Here is a 17,551-nt window from a genome sequence, read left to right as displayed (position 1 = left end):
ACTCCATGTTTACTCTAAGGCAGATGTACTGATATAATAAAAAAAGCTGGAGTTATTTTAGTCATGCCTACTTTGCGGAGGGAAAAAAGTTTGACCTTTTACCTTGCTCGCTGCTGTTGTCTCCACTCTGGGAAGCGTGGCCCCCGCTGGAGGGCCCCGGTGTGCCTGCCGAGTGCGTTGAGGTTGCATCATCATGGTCTCTCCAAGATGAAGGATTCTGGTGTCAGAGTGCCAAGGAATTTTTTCCACAGTTCCCATTCCAATGAAGCAAATGAAGAACAGAAAGAAAACCAGGAGGAAAGGGGAGGAGGGGGGAAAAGCATATACATTAGCATTTGTGAAATGTGCCAAACACCGATACTGTTTGCACAGTGTAATAATTTTTCAGCAAAGACAAGCAGAGGAGGTACGAAGATTTAGTTGGTGAAATAAATGACAGATATTTTTCTTTTTTAAATTTTCCAAATACTGGTATGGATTTAATTGTTTAAATAGTTCTGCAGGAGACTATTTCAGTAGAGTAAGAAAAAAAAAAAAGTTTCTTAATGACCTATACAGAAAGGTAGGGGATGATCATCAACCTACACATTTACGATACTAGGTGTTCACGTTAAGATCAGGATAGTTGGTATGCAAACTACCTCTCCTCACCTTGTTTTTGCCTACTGACTAGAGATGGGAGGGGAGAGGAAGAGGAGAAAAACTGTTTGAAGAAGTAGAGGAGAATGCGTATGGGAGGGCAGCATGTCCTCACACCCTACCCTCTCTCACCCATTTGAATGCTAGAAAATTTCCAAAAAATGCAAAGTTGTGAGGAAAAAAGCAAGCTTTCTCTGACAGATGTTACATACCAGGGAAGATACTTCCTCACCCCCCACTACCACCTTGATATGACACATTTCAAAAGACTTTCTAGATGTATCACTCTAACAGTTCACTTACAAGTATTGTCAAGAATAACCACCAGGTGATTATATAAAATATCATGTATAGTGATTTTTATGTAATTCTTTCTACATTACTATGCATAAAACATGACAAAAGGGAACGCAGAAGACAGACATATGAAGTTTGCAAAACTTGGCTAAGTAAGACCTCAGCTACTGTACTTTAGTCACATAATTCATGCGTGCTTTCTAATTTATTAGGTATTGGATTTCCCAGGGCAAGGAGCTGCTATTTAAATGGCTAAGTGAGGAAAACTGAATGTTACAGTTTAGCGCTACTTTGTTGAGTGTATTCTCCTCCTGTCCTCCTCCCCTTTCCTGATCATTCCCAATACCCTGCTGTTGCTTAAAGGAAAACAGGAATTCTACTGTACAGGAAAAGCTTTATCAGCACCACATGAAGGCAGGCAAGAGATGGAATTTCCTCTGGCAGAAAAAGAGAGCAAGAGCACATGAAACAGATCAGACTAGAGGCTGGACCTGCATTACTTGTCACCTGTGTGCGGTAAGTTAAATCAAGTGCATTATAATAATTCAACACAAAGCAAACAAAAAATCCCCCCTCAAAAAAAAAAAAAAAAAAAAAAAACCCAACAAAAAAACCCACAAACAAAACAAACAAAAAACCCAAAACCAAAACAAAATTGCTTCTGAGGTTTGAGTGTGTCTTAAATCTGCATTGTGAAATAACACCAGACTATTAAAGCACGTGGAAATCCTGGAAGCAGCAAGCTACAGGTTTGAGTAAGTTCTCTGAGCATGACTGATTCTGACCTCATCTACCCTGACGTGTAGTAGGAATAAGTTCAACAAAATCAACCGATTTGCCCATTGTAAAATTCAGTGTAAGTGTGATTGGAATCAGGTCCCAGAATATATATTGAAACATCTCAAAGTAATCTCCTAGCACTGATTAGTACCACATGCTCTATAGCAATGCAAAATAGAACTGCCAAATAATGGCTTGCTACAATACCCACTAACATAAATCTAATGGTCCTGACCCAGAGCGAAGCAGAGACAAAGGGAAGAGCTCACAACTTCAAAAGGTTCCCAGCAAAGCCCTAGGTGACAAAAAGGTAAGAAGGATCCAAATCCCCTTCACCTTACCCAGACACACGTGCACCCATGTACGTGGTTCCATGGGAAGGAGATATGAGTAAAATCAGAAGACAGTCCAGGATTTAAAATTTGCCTAATCTGTCAGCACAACATACAGCACAATAGCACTTATGGCACAAAACCACCACCTCCTTCCAAAACCTACAGGACTGACCTACTTTTCTTCACACGGAACCACAAGAAGGTAAAAAAAAAAAACAAAACCAAAACACAAACCAAAAATTAGTATTTTATATTCACTGAGGTTGTGGTATTAATTAGATCTCAGAAATCACTATTAATACTGCAATCCCCCACTGTTTCATTTAAAACAAAACAAAACAAAAACATTTTATGAAGTCAGGTGGAAATAAACACAAAAGGAGAGATGAGAACTCTTGAAAGTTCAAGCAACCCAGATGTTACTTAAAAGAACAAAAAAGTTGAAATAAGGTTAACAAAGAGTTCAGATGGAAATAAAATGCAAAAACTGAGCAAGTTTCTTTACAGCTTGGATTAAAACACAGCTATGCCTATGAGCTTCTCTTTTTATCTCTGAGTTAGGAAGCCACTCAAATAGCTTCAAGCTGAAGGCAAACAGCAGACAGGAGCTCTTCAGCCCTCTGCAGCCTCTTAGCGTCAGCTGGTAATCAGATAAAGAGCTAGAAGAAATACATGAATAAGGAAAGAAACAATAGCATAGCATGAGTTTAGCCCTCCAACAACATCAGGCTGGAACCTTCTTTTAGAAAATGTAATAATTGCAACATGTTCATCTAGGCTAAACTTTTCAGGGAACACGGTGAGTTATGTTAATTTTATGCACTGCAGGCTCTCTTAAGCTGGCTGCTGTTGGACCTCCTTATCACACATATGAAAATTACAATAATTAACTGGTAACACCTCAGCTATGTTTTAAGGCAAATGTCATCCAAAACCTATCATACTGTATTTCAAAAGCTAGACTGGCCTCAATGTTTCAAAACCCTGACAAGTTGGAAAGGATCATTGAATAAGACTCCTGCAGCTGAAAACACTTGCTGCCTCTACCAGGCTGAGGTTGTTCTTGACCTCAGTTTGTAGATCCCATTTTAGAAAGACAGACTGTATTGACTGGGAATTTCTTGTGAAACAGTTTTCCTGAGGAAGCAATTTGGCAGAATTTTGCTGAAGGACAGAAATAATAAGATGGGATACTTATATGATGCAACAGTTGGAGAAATTTGAAAGGGAGGGAAATAGCTGGACTTTAATATAAAAAATTACAAATAACTCTAGGGGTGGAGTTTACAGCCTCATAAAAAGGCAACATTCTTTTGCTTTGGACTAAGATCATTGTATGTGTCAGTGAACTTCTCTTTTCCTCCCCCAAACTGCTTCCAACTTTGCATCTCTCAAGAAAACTTCTTGGCCAAATGCCTAATCATAAGTAGTTATTTTATATATGCCTTCACACAAAAAATGGAACCAAATGACACATCTAAAGTGTACTTCACTGGAAGTACTACATCAGTATAGCTTAGGTACCTAAAGAGATCTGCTGACATTTACTGCATTTTTTTCTATTAATTTCAATGAAATTTGTATTAACCTATCACACTGTATAAAAACCCAAAACCAAAAAATCAACCAATCAAAACATCCCCCCCCCCACCAACAAAAATCACCCACAAACCAAACAAAAAACACAAAACAAACAGAAACCCAAAATGTTAGCAGGGCTTCTCATATCTTCTTGCAAGTTTAGTAATATACTTTGCAGATACACGTTGACAAGTGTGGATGATATCTGCCAAAATGCAATTGCCTGTTTCGAGTACGTGTGCATACTATAAAATTTTCACACGCATATGACCTAAACTAATGCCAGATACCACAGAAGGTAAACAGCACACATGTATCTATTCCCAGTAGTTTTAATAATTGGGAGTCAAATATGGTGCTGCTCTTGCTCTTACCTAATTGTGTTAAAGAGCAGTGTTACTAGGAGAAAAGCAGAGAATACTGAGTAGAGCACAATAGAAGGAGATGGAAAATAGATACAAGAAGCTAGGTCTCCAGGGGCAGTATTTTCTATTTGCTGGGCTACAGACTCGCAGCTGATAATGCAAGTTGTAATTAATATAAAAGCAGGAGACAATATGGGGAAAGCTTGTACTAGCAGGGCCACAGGAGATCACTCCGCTGCTATCCACTGTTTCTCATTTACACACACAGCCTTCTCTAGAAAACACAATTTTGCCAGTGCTTTTTCCCTTGAAAGTTAAAAAAAAAAAAATAAAAAAATAATAATTTGATTTAGCACCACCATAGAATTTTGCTAAATCTAGAAAAGGGCAACAAAAAGGACAAGAGTCTCCTGATATATAAAGCAAAGCTGACGCGTTACTTTTTTGTTGATGCGGTGAATCTGGTGGAAACTATAAGAGTTTTTAACTGACACAGGATTTCTGGAACAGAGATGTTGTAACAGAAAAATTTGATATAGGATAACCTTCTGTAAATTGCAGTTCTTACTTTCTATGCCCAGAATTTCCACTGGGCAAAGTCTGGCTAGTTTTTTTGTGAGTGTATATAGTCCCGCTAGGGCTGATTCTGATCTCACACTGTTTTTTATAGTGATATTAAAGACTCAATTAACCAGAAGGAATTTGCTTCTTATTTATAACTGGGGAGTAAAATCAATCAGGCCAGCTGATACCCATGTGAGTAAGTGAAGCTGGATTTGGATCACAGGCATTAACTGAAGTTTGAAGCGTACAACTATGACAGGATCAGGCCCTTACATTTTATCAGATGAAATGGAAAAAACCATTGATCTTGCAGGAACAAATAAAACACAACTTACTTTCATAAAAGAAACTACAATGACGATAGAGCTCCTTCTTTGGGAAGATGGTTAGACTCAAATGTCTAGAGGTTTCTTTGGTAAATTAATTTTTCAAACACAAAACTGAACCAAGGTACTGATACAGATGGCATTTCTCCTCCAGCCAAATTGTGCTCACTTTGCTCTTACAAGTAATACCTGTAAACTTGGTGGAATGACTGATATGATTGATACCACAAAAGTCTCTATCTAGGTATGACCATATATCAAAAGGTGATATACTATGCCGGATATAGAAACCTATACACATACAAGCACATGTGTTTCTATGTGTGCATCTGTGTCTATGTTTTGTACGCATAGAGTTCAGGATGGTATCTTAGAGACTGTTGTGGAGTGCAGCAATAATAAACTTACTATGTAAAGAAACTTTCAGAAAGTAAATGAGCCATGTTACGTGTGTTTTCTAAAACAGACTACTCCTGATATTACCAAGATTAATTTTCTTACAGATGCATATGTAATATGATAACTTTTCTGCATTAGAATTATACAATTTAAACAAAACCCAAGGCATCATGATCTGTCAGGTATTCATGTACGTATGCGCATATATGCACAAGTTTTAATTCTTATCCCTTGATTTTGCATTTGAGAAAAGTGTCAGGAGGAATTTTTGTCATTGCTAGAATGTGGCCACATTCTGAAAAGCTGTGTGCTTTGTATTTTCCAATTAAGACTAAAATCAGACATGTAATCCACCTGCCAGCAAGTAACTGAAACTTGAAAAATCAGGGGTTTGCTGTTTTTTTCAGTTGTCCTTCTATGTCATTCTGTGTGGCTCCAATTCATCTAGACTGACAACTCAAACCAAAGAGGAATACCAGTGTCAAATAGATAGTGAAATATGTTATCAGTTGAGTTTGAGAGAACCCAATTTAATATTTAAACACTCAAATTTGAGCTGTAGATGAACTTTTACTATAGAATACCTTGGCTCACCAAAAACAGGAATACGCAACATTCTCTACAGTCTTGGACAGTTCATGATGTTCCTTGCCACTTCAGAAAAGCACAGGGCCTACAGTAACATCCTGTGTCTTCAAACATATACTAAGAAATTTGGCAGCTAAAGAAAAAAGTTTGCCTTATTATTGTTGCAGTTTGCTACTTAGTTTGCCATCTGACACACTACAAACAGAAAAGACACATTTGGCATCTGTTCCTGAATTTCTATCGTACTCCAGACTTCCACCCAAGTCCATCAAAGTGTGGTATACCTGGTGACTGCAGCATCGGGCCCTCACTTACTTCTTCACTATTCAGTGAAATCTTACCTAAAGGTTTAGTTATATCACTGGAAATATTACCCCCCTCCCTCCTTTTTTTTTCCTCATCTGCAGGATGTCAGGAATTTGCATATACCATTCTTTGAGAAGAAATACTAAAGAAATTTAAAATATCTAGATGTCCAAAAGTACAAAATAAAAAGATCTCGTCATTTGAGGGCTGAAAGGTTTAATATTAAGACTAATATTTCTCTTCTACAGCTAAGGCATTGGATTTCTAATCTGTCAACAGTCTTTTTACAAAAAAAAAAAAAAAAAAAAAAAAAAGAGGTGTATGCATATTTCTATTCATTTTTAATTATATTTTATAAATTATGATCTGTATATTATTACCTCTGAACTGCAAATAAGTAGAACGTATAAACAAATATAAAAAAGAGTGAGGCCCTGCTCCCAGAAAAGACAGTGGAAGAAGAGCCATAAATTTCTATGGGAGAATTACTAGGCTTCAAACTAAGTTTGCGCTAAAGGAAGAATTGTGTGGCACCAGCTGAAGCCAGGTACAAAAGAAATGTAATAAAAGTACAAAATGTCGTCTTATGCTAGAAAAAGTTTTTAAATCTCCAGATTTTACAAGCATTATGTTTTTCAGATTTTAATAGCTCAAAAGGAAACAAATAAAAAAATATTTGTTGGCAATCTCTACAAGTATCTTAGGCTGAACACAGAATGCAGGATAGGGCTCAGAATATTTATATTGAACAGTAATAAATTGTCTGTGCTGGGAAACTTAACTTGAACTGCAGCTAGAAAGGTTTCTTTCCTCTTTTCTTTTTCCCCTAACTGATCTGGTTCAGTCAGGCTGTAATTACCTTCTTCCCATCTACAGCTAATACCTCAGAGCAATAAAAAAATATGAGGGTGTTAAAAATTCAAACGCTAATTATGGGCTGTTATATTTACTAAACACAGTAGAGTAATAACAAAAGTTTCAGCTTCTTGTGGCCAGCACTGCACTATTTGATCTACTAAGTCCCTGGACCCTTTACACTTACTGTATTACATAACAGTTAATAGCTCACTAAAATAAAATTCAATAAACAGATTTATTACCAAACACATATAGCGCAACCACTTACAGCTGTCTCCTTTTTCCAACATAGGTATGCCTCTGAAGAGTTCATTCCTTTGTTGATTTTGGTTTTGGTTTCCAATTAAGTTATATACATAGTAAAGCAGTAGGTTTTGTAAAGGGAAGCATGCCCTAATTGAGTACTCCATTTAAAGTCTTATGGCAAATATTGGCTAATCCTACAATTCTTGCTCTTACTTTTCCTTATGCCTGTTCTCAGGTCTAGAAAGGGAATAAAACTGAGAGCTGCTTTAGTTCCTAGTTCAGCATTCCCACTGTCACCGCTCCCACCCCTAGCATTCACATTAAACACACATGGTATAGCTTTATACCACTTAGTAAGAATAGAGGTGTATAGATTTTTGGGGTGTCAAACAGCTGCCATAAACTGTCACCTCCACAAGAGAAACCTTGGCACACAACAAATTAACCTACACTTCTTTTTGACTATCATTATTCATAGCCAATCAGTTGAAATGCTCCTATTATTTCATGTGCAAATAAAATCATGAGGGGAAGACCCCAGGATCAGAATAGTGAGCCAGTACATAAAACAGAGGAAACAACATGCTATCTCTGTCCTTCTGAAGTGGCTCATCATCACCCCTGCACCAACTTTCACCAAATGAGATCTAGCCTGAGGCTGTATATTAAATATGCATATCAAAGCAAATGAAAAAATAAACCTGGAGAGTCAGACTGGATAAATTTGCATGCTTGAACTACTGCATTTTCAGGTAGATATTCACAAATGATAGCTCATTTTTTGATAGTCTTGTGTGTTTATATTAGCAATTTTTTAAAGCTTTTTCTTCCTTATGAATAAAAGCAGACTTCTTCCTGGTGCAGTGCAAATATAAATGTGTACACACATGGTAGTTTGACTAAGCTATAGAAGAGTCTTAAAGTTTTGTTGGGAAAATAAGCTAATATATATATATATATATCCAATAAGGAGACACATTTCCCAGAACGCATGAATAAAATGTAACTATGTGATACAACTCTTCATTTCCCAGTTGGTGTTCTGGTTGCACAAATTATTCCTTCCTTTCAAAACAAATAGCAGGGGGCTAAAGTAAAAATGTTATAGCTCAAATCTCCAGGAAATAAAAGGTTTTAAATTATAATACCCAATGAAGTGGTAAACCCTAACGGGTACAAGATAAATGGGTTGTCATATTTATTTGAGCTTGGGTTTTGGGCCACAAAAGCAAGAGGAGATTCTTCTTAAGGAAGATAATAGTTATCAAATCATCAAAATGCTAACCCCCTCCACCCCTGTCCTATCATTGTGTGTGAATTTAAATATTATAATGGAGCGCTGCAAATTGGCTTGAGCATTCGCCATCTGCCAGAACCCTAAACAGGCTAGTTTATCTAATCTCTTCAGTATAAACATAAGCATGCTCCATTTCTACACTTCCACTTGAAAACACTCTTGTAAAGAAACTGCACTGGAGAAACATGTACTGTTTTTTTCTGTTGCTCTGAATAATACACAATGATCCCCTATCTTTCAGGTTGCCACTCATTTCAATTTCTTTTCTAGTACTTTCCCAGAATACTTATGCACACAAATGTAGGTTTGTAAAATGCCATAAACCAAATATTTCTGGAAGTGTCATGCCCCGTGGAGTGTATTATCTACGTGTGAGATAGCTAATAAGCAGAGAAACTTTCAGAAACCTCTGCATACTTTTCTTTTTTCCCTCATAATAATAGATTTAAAATTCAAAACATCACAAAAACCTTGTCCTGCCATGTTTACTGAGTACAAATGAGAAAATGAAAGCTAAGGCCTGGGTCCAAAAATATTTCCTGGACCCTGTAACTACGTTGTGCCAGGAGTGGGGCATATAGAAGAATTTATTATTATTTTATCTCCCAATTCAGCCTCAGTCCAGGACTAATGTAATTATCAAATACACACACAAACAACATGTTTCCAAAGGAAACAAAAGCTCCTAGAAAGCTCATTCTCTCCCTGGGCTCACAGCTACTCTTCTTAACACACTGGGAAATGAAGGCAGGCGCCTGTGCAGAAAGCATGGTTAACTTCACACCGGGTGTTAAATTAATATTTCAACCACTAAAATTTTAGACTGTATCATTTAGATTATGAGTTCAATTGAATCTAAAACTGTGTAAACCCCTTTTCCCCCCAGGGATGCATTCCTATAAATACACTAGAGTTCACACCCACTCTTTTTAACCAAAGCTATTCCTTCCCTTTTCTGCAGTACCAGCTGTAATCTTTCCCTTCACATCCCGAAGACTCTCTGCACCTACATCTCTTGAAGGATCACAAGAGCAGCTCCGAAACCCGGAAAAACAAAGGCACTCTCCATACCACTCACACCGGTGTGCAGTCCTACATACATAACACTAATTCACCAACTCCTAAAGTGTTAAAATCAACTGCTAACCTACGGTTACTCAATCATCATTCTCTCCAGCTTTCTGTAATACATTGTTAATAATTGCTTCATCAAGGTTACTGTCTTTTATTACGAAGATGCTTCAGGCGTTTGGCAATAAGTCCATATTCTGACAATAAGTTGCTATAAAGCACAAGCATTGGAAACTCTAATGTGCTAACCCCCTTTTTTAATGCAATGTAGTATTGCCAATAATTCTCATCACTTGTCATCCCCACAAGAGGGGAGGGGGGAGCAATCAGCAAACTTTCTCCCTAACTTTCTTCTCTCTTTTTCCTTACATTGCTGCATTGCTGACAGAGATGGCAAAGAGGAGAAAGCACCGACCTCCATACCAAACCACAGTTTGCTACCTCCCGAAGCCGGACCAGGAAACTTTACAAACCATTGCAAACTCGCTGCTTTGCAGATGGAAACAGAAGGAACCCTTTGCACTTCTACAACCTTACAAAGAGAGAGGGAAGTGTAAAGATGGGATCCCAGCTTGCAAGAGGTTAAAGCAGTAATAACAATACCACTAACAGACAACAGCAGCAAAACAATGGAATGGGGAGAGGTCCTCTAAGCAGGTTAAAGTCTTAAAAAGTGCCATAAGGAAATCAGAAGGACTTACATGGTCAGCTAAATTTGTGGAAGATCCTGAGAGTTCTTCGTGGTCTGATTTGGAGCTGCCATCCCTTTCATCAATAACGAGGTCTATTGGCATTTTTCCTTTCAAACAACTAATGTACCGATGGCAGAAGTTATCGCACAATTCATGAACCTGAAAACAGTAACAAGAATAATAGTATCAATAGTGGCAAAATATTGATTGCAACATTTTTCTTTCTTTTTTCTTTTTTTTTTTTTTTTTTTTTTCTTTTGGTAGCAAGAACAACCTTCTGAGCTACTCTACAAATAACTCTAAGGGGCACAATAGTTGAAGGCAAGGAAACAATAGAGAAATTGTTGCAGCATATATTATTCTCTAGAGACTTGCTGCAGCAACAAGTTAAGAAGAGAGAGATAGTGGGCTCAGCCTGGTGTGCAGAGGAAAATCCGATTTGATGATAACATCAGAGCGCTGGGAGCTGGACACGGACGGTATCTCTGGAGCTTAGACAGCCCAGACAGGTACAACTACTCACTCAGGATGGGATCTCTTTAAACCGGGGCTAAAAAAAGGTCTGAGTGACCGGGAGCCCGAGAACGAAGCGACTCGCTGAGGCTATAGGAAGGAGGGAAGAGGAGAGGAAGAGCCGTTCTCGTTCCCTGGCACAGCCCCCTCCTCGCGCCGCACAGGGGCCCCCTGCCTCTGCCAAACACTTAGCGCCTGCTTGGGGTTCCTATGCCGGCAGGAGCTGAGGAAAGGCAGCAGTGCTTTCACCTCTCTTTTTGTTAAACACGCTATTTCCGAGTAGGGAAAAGAGATTCTACTGAGGGAATGGGTACGACGGGTGGAAAGGGTTTCATAATATTAAATACAAAAACTGCACTGGGAAAAAAAAAAAAAAAAAAAAAAAAAAAAAAAAAAAAAAAAAGCCGAGCTGTGCATGGCAGTTTGGTGTCACATGCTCTGATGGCACAGGTCACACTGTCACACCGCGTTTCCTATCCCCCCTGGCCATGTTTACAAGTCAGCCCAAACAGTCACGGGTGGGCGAGGGGGGGAGGAAGAGAGGGAGGACAGGGAGGGAACGGCTTGCCCCCAGCCCACCTCCATGGCTCTTACCTTTTCTAATTCCAAAAGGTGAAACCTTAGTACTTGTATTGCTTGGATCATCTGCAAGAAATTTTTGAGCAAGGGGTTAGTCGGGAGACAGGAGCACGGGGTCTGTGCGGAGCTGCGAGCCAGAGGAGGACAGGGGGTTTAGCGCATTGGTCACGCTTGAGCAGTTTTGATCAACTTTAACCTATGCACTTGATTTTTATCATATTTATTCCGGGAGCGGTGATTAGTGCTTTATTACAGCGATCCTGGAGAAAACCTCTTCCCCTTTTCCTCTCTCCCTCTCACCGCCTGGCCCTCACTCCTGAGGGGCCGCCAAGAAGTCAAACCCCCCCTCCCCGGCCCGCAGGAAAAAGGGAGGGAGAAGGATGAATAGTTTGGCATCTTCTTTACAAGCGGATTTAGACACTTTGAATATTGAAATCGTTTACATTAGCAAAAGAATTACGTTAGAAAGCTCCAGCTCTGTCTTCTTAAGCAGTTATTTGCTTCAGTTTAGCTTCCAATGGCTTTCAAACACAGCTTTGCAATGCATTGGGGCTCGGAAGTTCTCTCCGGCTCACTTTAAAAGTGCAGCTCTTTGAAGACTCTCGACGGCAGCTTTCCACCCCCCCGCATCCCCCCTCGGCCGCACAGCCCGGGTGCCCGGACGGCGGAGGGCGCTTGCAGACAACGGGCTGGAGGGGAGCGCGGCAGGGCAGGGCAAGGCAGGGCAGGGCAGGGCAGGGGAGCAAGCAGGCCTTACCAAATTGTCCAACTCTGGATTTGAAGAAAAAAGTGGTTTTTCGGCGCGGACCTGCAAGAATAAGGAAAAGCAGAGTGAACTGCAGCTTTCTCTCCTCAGCCCTGTCACCGAATCACTCGAAGGGGGAGAAAAACCCCTGTGATCAAGCCAGCCGGGACAGATCAGATCAAACCCCGGCTGGACTTCCCGGAGTCACCCGTGTGTGAGCAGGGCCCGCTTCACTTCGGCCTGCGCTTGCCGCAGTAGCCCCATCTTCTTGATCTCCTGTCTTTCCCCCGCTCCCTCTGCCTTCAAAACCCGGCCGCAGTTCCATTTCCCTTTCTTTAACGTGGGAGGGCGAGGGCCAGGACTTTCAGCCCGGCATTGTGGAGGGGCTCCCGGCTGAGGAGGGGCCGGGCCGGCCGGGTCGGCATCTCCCTCTGCACCCCCGGCGGCCGAAAATGGGGCGCAAGGGGCTGGGGAGGGATGAAAGCAGAGGGATTGCCCCGTGCGAGTGGCCGGCCGTGCGGGTCGAGGGCCTGAGAAGGTGAGAGGGTGCTGGGAAGGGCCGGGCGGGGGACCGGTGCCGGACCTGCTTGGCGAAGACGGCGATGTCCTCGTTGAAGGAGTCGGAGGAGCAGACGTCCCCGCCGGCCACGCCGGGCTCCCGGGGCGTGCAGGTCGCCAGTTCGCACTTCTCAAAGACCAGAGCTAAGAGGGGGAACAACGGGTGCCTACCGGGCAGTGGCACACAAAGAGAGGGAAGAGGGTGGGGGAAAGGGGGGAAGAAGAGCTCTAATCAACAAGTATTTTTTTTCTGTTTGTTTGTTTGTTTTTAAAATGCACGGACACACAGACACGACGGACACACGGACGCAGCCACGCTCTGCAGCTTCGCGTATCGCTTCGGGCAGGGCAGAGCGGGGGAGAACAACAGTTCGAAATAAAAATGCTAGGTTTGGTGGTGGTGAAGGTTTGCGTTTGGTTTTCTTTTCTTTTCCCCTTTTGAAACTGCAATGCCCGAGCTACATCCCCCGTGCCGTCCCCACGGCTGAGGACAAAAGTGACCTCTCCTCCTAACGCACTAGGCACCAAACCCGCTCCCGCAGGCAGTAGCTCAGCTGGGAATCTTCCACTTTTCACCACAGTTCAAAATAACGCGAAACCTGGAAGATCCCATCCCTCCCCTCCAGCTATGACCTAAAATGAGAAGCACGGCTAGACAAACTGCAAACTACTTAATACGTAATTTTATTTTTCAAGGGGCCTGCTAACAAAAATGTAGTGAAGTTTCCTGGCTTAGGAAGCACACTCAAGTAAAATACCAGCTGTCCAGATAAGTGAGCTGGGGAGGGGGCGGAGGGAGGGAGCACTTCGCGAAATATTTTCCCATAGTTGGTGTAGTCAGAAAAAAAAAAATATCTGCCTGCTAAGTAGTAAGCATGCATTTGTCTGTTTTCCCCTCTGGTGCCTGATCAAGGCCCCACGCTCCGTCATAGATGTTACTATCTCTCCTTTTAAGCTTTTTTCTAAAAGGCGCTGAAGAGAATCGGTGTCATTGCCCCCAAGCAATGCCCTGGCACAGGCTTGCGTTTCTGCCGGGTACGTGTTTCTTTTTCCTCGCGTTCTTTCTTTCTTAAATAGAAAACTCTGCTCGTTGCCCCCAATGTGTTTATTTCTCCTGTCTCAGGGAAATGCTGCTTGCAAGAAGCGAACCCTTTTTATTCTTACTACCTTCCGTGATGTGAATAGCTCTTTATTTACAGTGTTGGAAGAGTGTTATTATGGCACGGAGGAGAACACCAGAACAACACTTCTCCAACTAAAACCCAGAGCAATGAGAGCCGCTTCTCCTATCTGAACTCTTAACTGGGGCCTTTCCGAGAAAGACAAAAAACACACGGGGGGAAAGAAAGCAAGAGAGAAAAAGGGAAGGGGGGGGGGGGGGGGGAGAGAGAGAGAGAGAGAGAAAGGGAAAAAAAAAGAAAAAAAAAGACAAAGCAAGACAACGACACCTCCCCCTAGTCCAGCCTCCCTCCCCGAGAGGTCTGCTTTTCCAGGACCCGTTTCCCGCGGGTGCTGGCACCCCAGCTAAAAGCCAGGCTGGGATCGCACTCCTCCTGAAATTGCCGGCAGTGGCAGTGCCACCGCCACCGCGGAGCGGACCGCTGGGGGCTACCCGAAGGACCGTCCCTCCCCCCCGCCCCGGGGGCTCGGTTGCCCGCCGCGTCCCCGCGGGAGCCCTCAGCGACTGCCCTGCTCCTGCCCCGCCGCTCCACGGGCACCGGCGCTGCGGAGCCGGGCCGTGGCGCCGGGCGGTCCGGAGGCACCTACCCGTAGATCGCATCCTTGTCCCGCTTCAAGGCGTCGTTGACAGCGGAGCCCATGCTGGCCGGCATGACATTGGGGTGCGGGGCGTGTGCGCCGTAGTGCTGCCCGGCATGCAGCGGCGGGCCATGGTTGAGGTGGTGCACCGGGGGTATCGGTCGGGGGGCGTGGGGGTCCCCGTACATGGACGCCGGCACCCCTACTCCGTCCATCCCGCCGTAGTGGGGCAGCTCATCGTACTGTCAAAAAACGGGCCGGAAGAGAAGAAAGAAAGAGAAAGAAGGGAAGAGAGAGAGAGAGGGAGAGAGAGAGTGGAATAAAAAAACAAACAAACAACAACAACAAAAGTCAGAGGAGAGTAAAGCACCCGGACAGACACAAATAGAGCAAAACAAAACAAGAACAGCCACCACAGAGAGAGAAATGTGCAAAATGAAATCAACTGGGACCGGGAGCAGAGGCTGGAGAGGCTGAGGGAGGAGTGGGGGTGCGGGGAGAGGTGAAGGGGAAAAGTGTGTGTGTGTGTGAGTGCCCGCCCGGGCGTGCGGGGGGAGCCGCTCCTCTTCGGCACGAGCAGGGGAGCCCTCGCAAGGAAACGGGGATGGAAAGGAAGGAAACGGAGGGGAAAAACTAGAGTTACTCTGCGTTAGAAAGGAAGAACAACAACAACAACAAAAAGTAGAAATGAATAAACAAGCAGAATCAAAAGCAACTATATAAATAAATCAACACTGGGAAGGAGAGAGGAAAGGTAGGGTGCATGGGGAAGTGGGAGATGAAGGGGGAAATAATCTGAAAGTTACCAGAAACATTATTTAGTAGCAATTCCCCTTGTCCTTGTCAAAGCCAGAGACAGAGAGAAAAAAAAAAAAAAAAAAAAAAAAAAAGAGAAAAAAAGAAGAAAGCAGCTATATGTGTATGCATATATATACGTTCGTATATACACACACACACATATGTATTTCCCAGCCTTTCCTAGGCAGCGGAGGTAGCGGCGGCAGCAGCAGCAGCAAGCTTTCCCCTGTGAAACCCGTGCTACTGAACAGGCAGGGAGCGGGGAAATCGCGCTGCTGGGGGAAAAGCTAGAGAGAAAAAAAGCGTGGAACAATTGCAGAGAGAGACACACACAGAGAGACACTCACGCACGCACACAAAAAGCTAGTGAATAATTTTTGCTGCTATTTTTTAATAGTGGCCGCCATCAGCAGCAGCAACAGAGGAGAGCAAATCGGACAGGCCCCTCTTAAGAGAGGATTTATATATAGGTAAGTGTTGGAGATTTAAACCTACCCTTTGCGCCATCAGTCTGCGCTCCAATAAACTCCTGGATGTGTCGTATATTTAATATCCCAGTCCAGCAAAGAAAGTGATTTAGAGTGAAGAAGATTCCTTTTTTTTTTTTTTTTTTTTTTTTCCGCAACCCACTTACAGACTTCTCCTATCCTCCAATATGGGTAAATAATAATAATAACAACAACAATAACAACAACAAGAATAGATAAAAATCAGTCAAGAACCACGATGAGTTTCTGTGTTTTCTTCTTTTTTCTCTCTCTTTCTCTCTTTCCTTTTTCTCTCTCTCTTTTTCCTTTTTTCTTTCTCTACGCGAAAAAAAAAAAAAAAAAAAAAAAATTGTCAAGCCCCCAAACTGAAGGTTACGATCGGCCCGTCAGCAACCCACATGTAACCAAACTGTCGTGTCTCATGGCTTTTTGCCACTCCAGCTGTCAATCAAAGCCAGGGAATGTCAAGGTAGTGAATGAATGATGGTTGATGATGATGAAGAAGAGAGGAGGAATCTTTTTAACCCCGGTTTCTTCTTCCAGTAACTCCGCGCTCGGGTTTTGCCTTTTAGGATTGCTATAGGGTTGGTTGGTTGGTTTTGTTTTTTTTTTTTTTTTTTTCTTTCTTTTTTTTTTTTTTTTTAAGTACTGTGAAGGGGGGTGGGGAAAGATGCGAAGAAAAACGGAATAGTTTGCGGACTTCCCCCTCTATCCCTTTTTTTTTTTTTTTTTTTTTTCCTCCTTTCCTCCTCCTCCTCCCGGCAGGTATTTTGTCTCCCTCTCTCCCTCGCGCTCTGAGATGACTGAGTGTCAGTAAGTGTTGGCAGGTTGGCTGCTGGCTGCCTTATAGAAGAGGCTCAGTTTTGCAGCGCTGATCGGCGGGAGAATGAAGTGACGGAACCCGGAAGTAGTGGTGGCCATAGCCAGTCCTGCAGCGCGGCGGCGGCGGCGGCGGCGGCGGGGAGCGGCGGCGGGGAGCGGCGGCGGCGGCGGCGGGGAGCGGCGGGCGCGGCGGCGGGAGCAGGGCGGCGGGCGCGGGGCGGCGGGGGCGCCCCAGCCAGCTGAGCGCCGGGGATGCGCAGCGCGCCGGCGGGGCGGCCGCGGCGCCGCGCGGGGGGAGCCGCGCAGCAGCCCCTGCCCCGAGAGAAGCAACGCGTGTAGGAAGGAGCGAGCGAGCGTGCGAGCGAGAGAGAGGAGGGAGGGAGCGGGGAGGGAGGGAGGGAGGGAGAGAGGGAGGGAGGGAGCGAGGGAGGGAGGGGAGGAAGGACAGGGAGAGTGCGTGTGTGCGAGAGGGGGGGAGAGGCAGGGGAAAACTGCAGAGAGCGAGAAGAAAAGTGCGATAGAAGCCCAGCCCCGGGTTGGTTTGCGCTAGATTATTTTAGCAACCAAATACCTTCCGATTACCCGCGATGTTTAGCGGTCTGATTTACGCGCTGAATTATCGATGTAAATCGCCGGCTGTCGCCGTTGCCACGGAGGGGACGAGAGGCCGGGGCACGGAGGGCTACGGGGCGCGGGGGGGCCGTCCCCGGGAGGCAAGCCCTCCCCGGCCGGGTGCCCGCGTCTCCGGCAGCGCCCGCGCTGCCAGAGGGGGTCCTGCCCGCTCACCATTCATTGTGCTTCTCTAAAAATTAATTTTCCAGGGCATGAAGAGAACGGCTTATTCAAACCGTGTTTGGCACCGCTCTTCCTTAAGTGATCGCTGCGATCAAGCACGCTGTGGATGGGGGGGGGGGGGGGGGGGAAGAGGGGGAAATCCCTTTTAGTT

The 17,551-nt window shown here is 43.8% G+C and overlaps 1 protein-coding gene across 7 annotated transcripts in view; it reads right to left on the bottom strand.

Moving 5' to 3' along the window:
* The window catches only part of MEIS2 (Meis homeobox 2), a gene marked incomplete at its 5' end in the record, with an annotated part of 175,606 nt that extends 159,804 nt beyond the window's left edge, over positions 1–15,802 (bottom strand). For 5 of the 7 annotated variants that reach the window (XM_080617465.1, XM_080617466.1, XM_080617467.1 and 2 more), the window contains 6 exons: positions 103–217; positions 10,354–10,503; positions 11,452–11,502; positions 12,194–12,244; positions 12,765–12,906; positions 14,507–14,733. In XM_080617465.1, coding sequence (XP_080473591.1) covers positions 103–217; positions 10,354–10,503; positions 11,452–11,502; positions 12,194–12,244; positions 12,765–12,906; positions 14,507–14,712 — 715 coding nt within the window. Of the gene's footprint in view, positions 1–102; positions 218–10,353; positions 10,504–11,451; positions 11,503–12,193; positions 12,245–12,764; positions 12,907–14,506; positions 14,740–15,790 lie in introns of those variants that run through there. The other 2 variants (XM_080617464.1, XM_080617470.1) reach the window with 2 other exon arrangements.
* Between the last annotated feature and the right edge of the window lie 1,749 nt (positions 15,803–17,551).

This window comes from Psittacula echo, assembly GCF_963264785.1.
Source record: "Psittacula echo genome assembly, chromosome: 5".
Classification (NCBI taxonomy): Eukaryota; Metazoa; Chordata; class Aves; order Psittaciformes; family Psittacidae; genus Psittacula; species Psittacula echo.
Note: the sequence above shows the minus strand (reverse complement) of the source record. Positions and strands in the feature narration are given on the sequence as shown.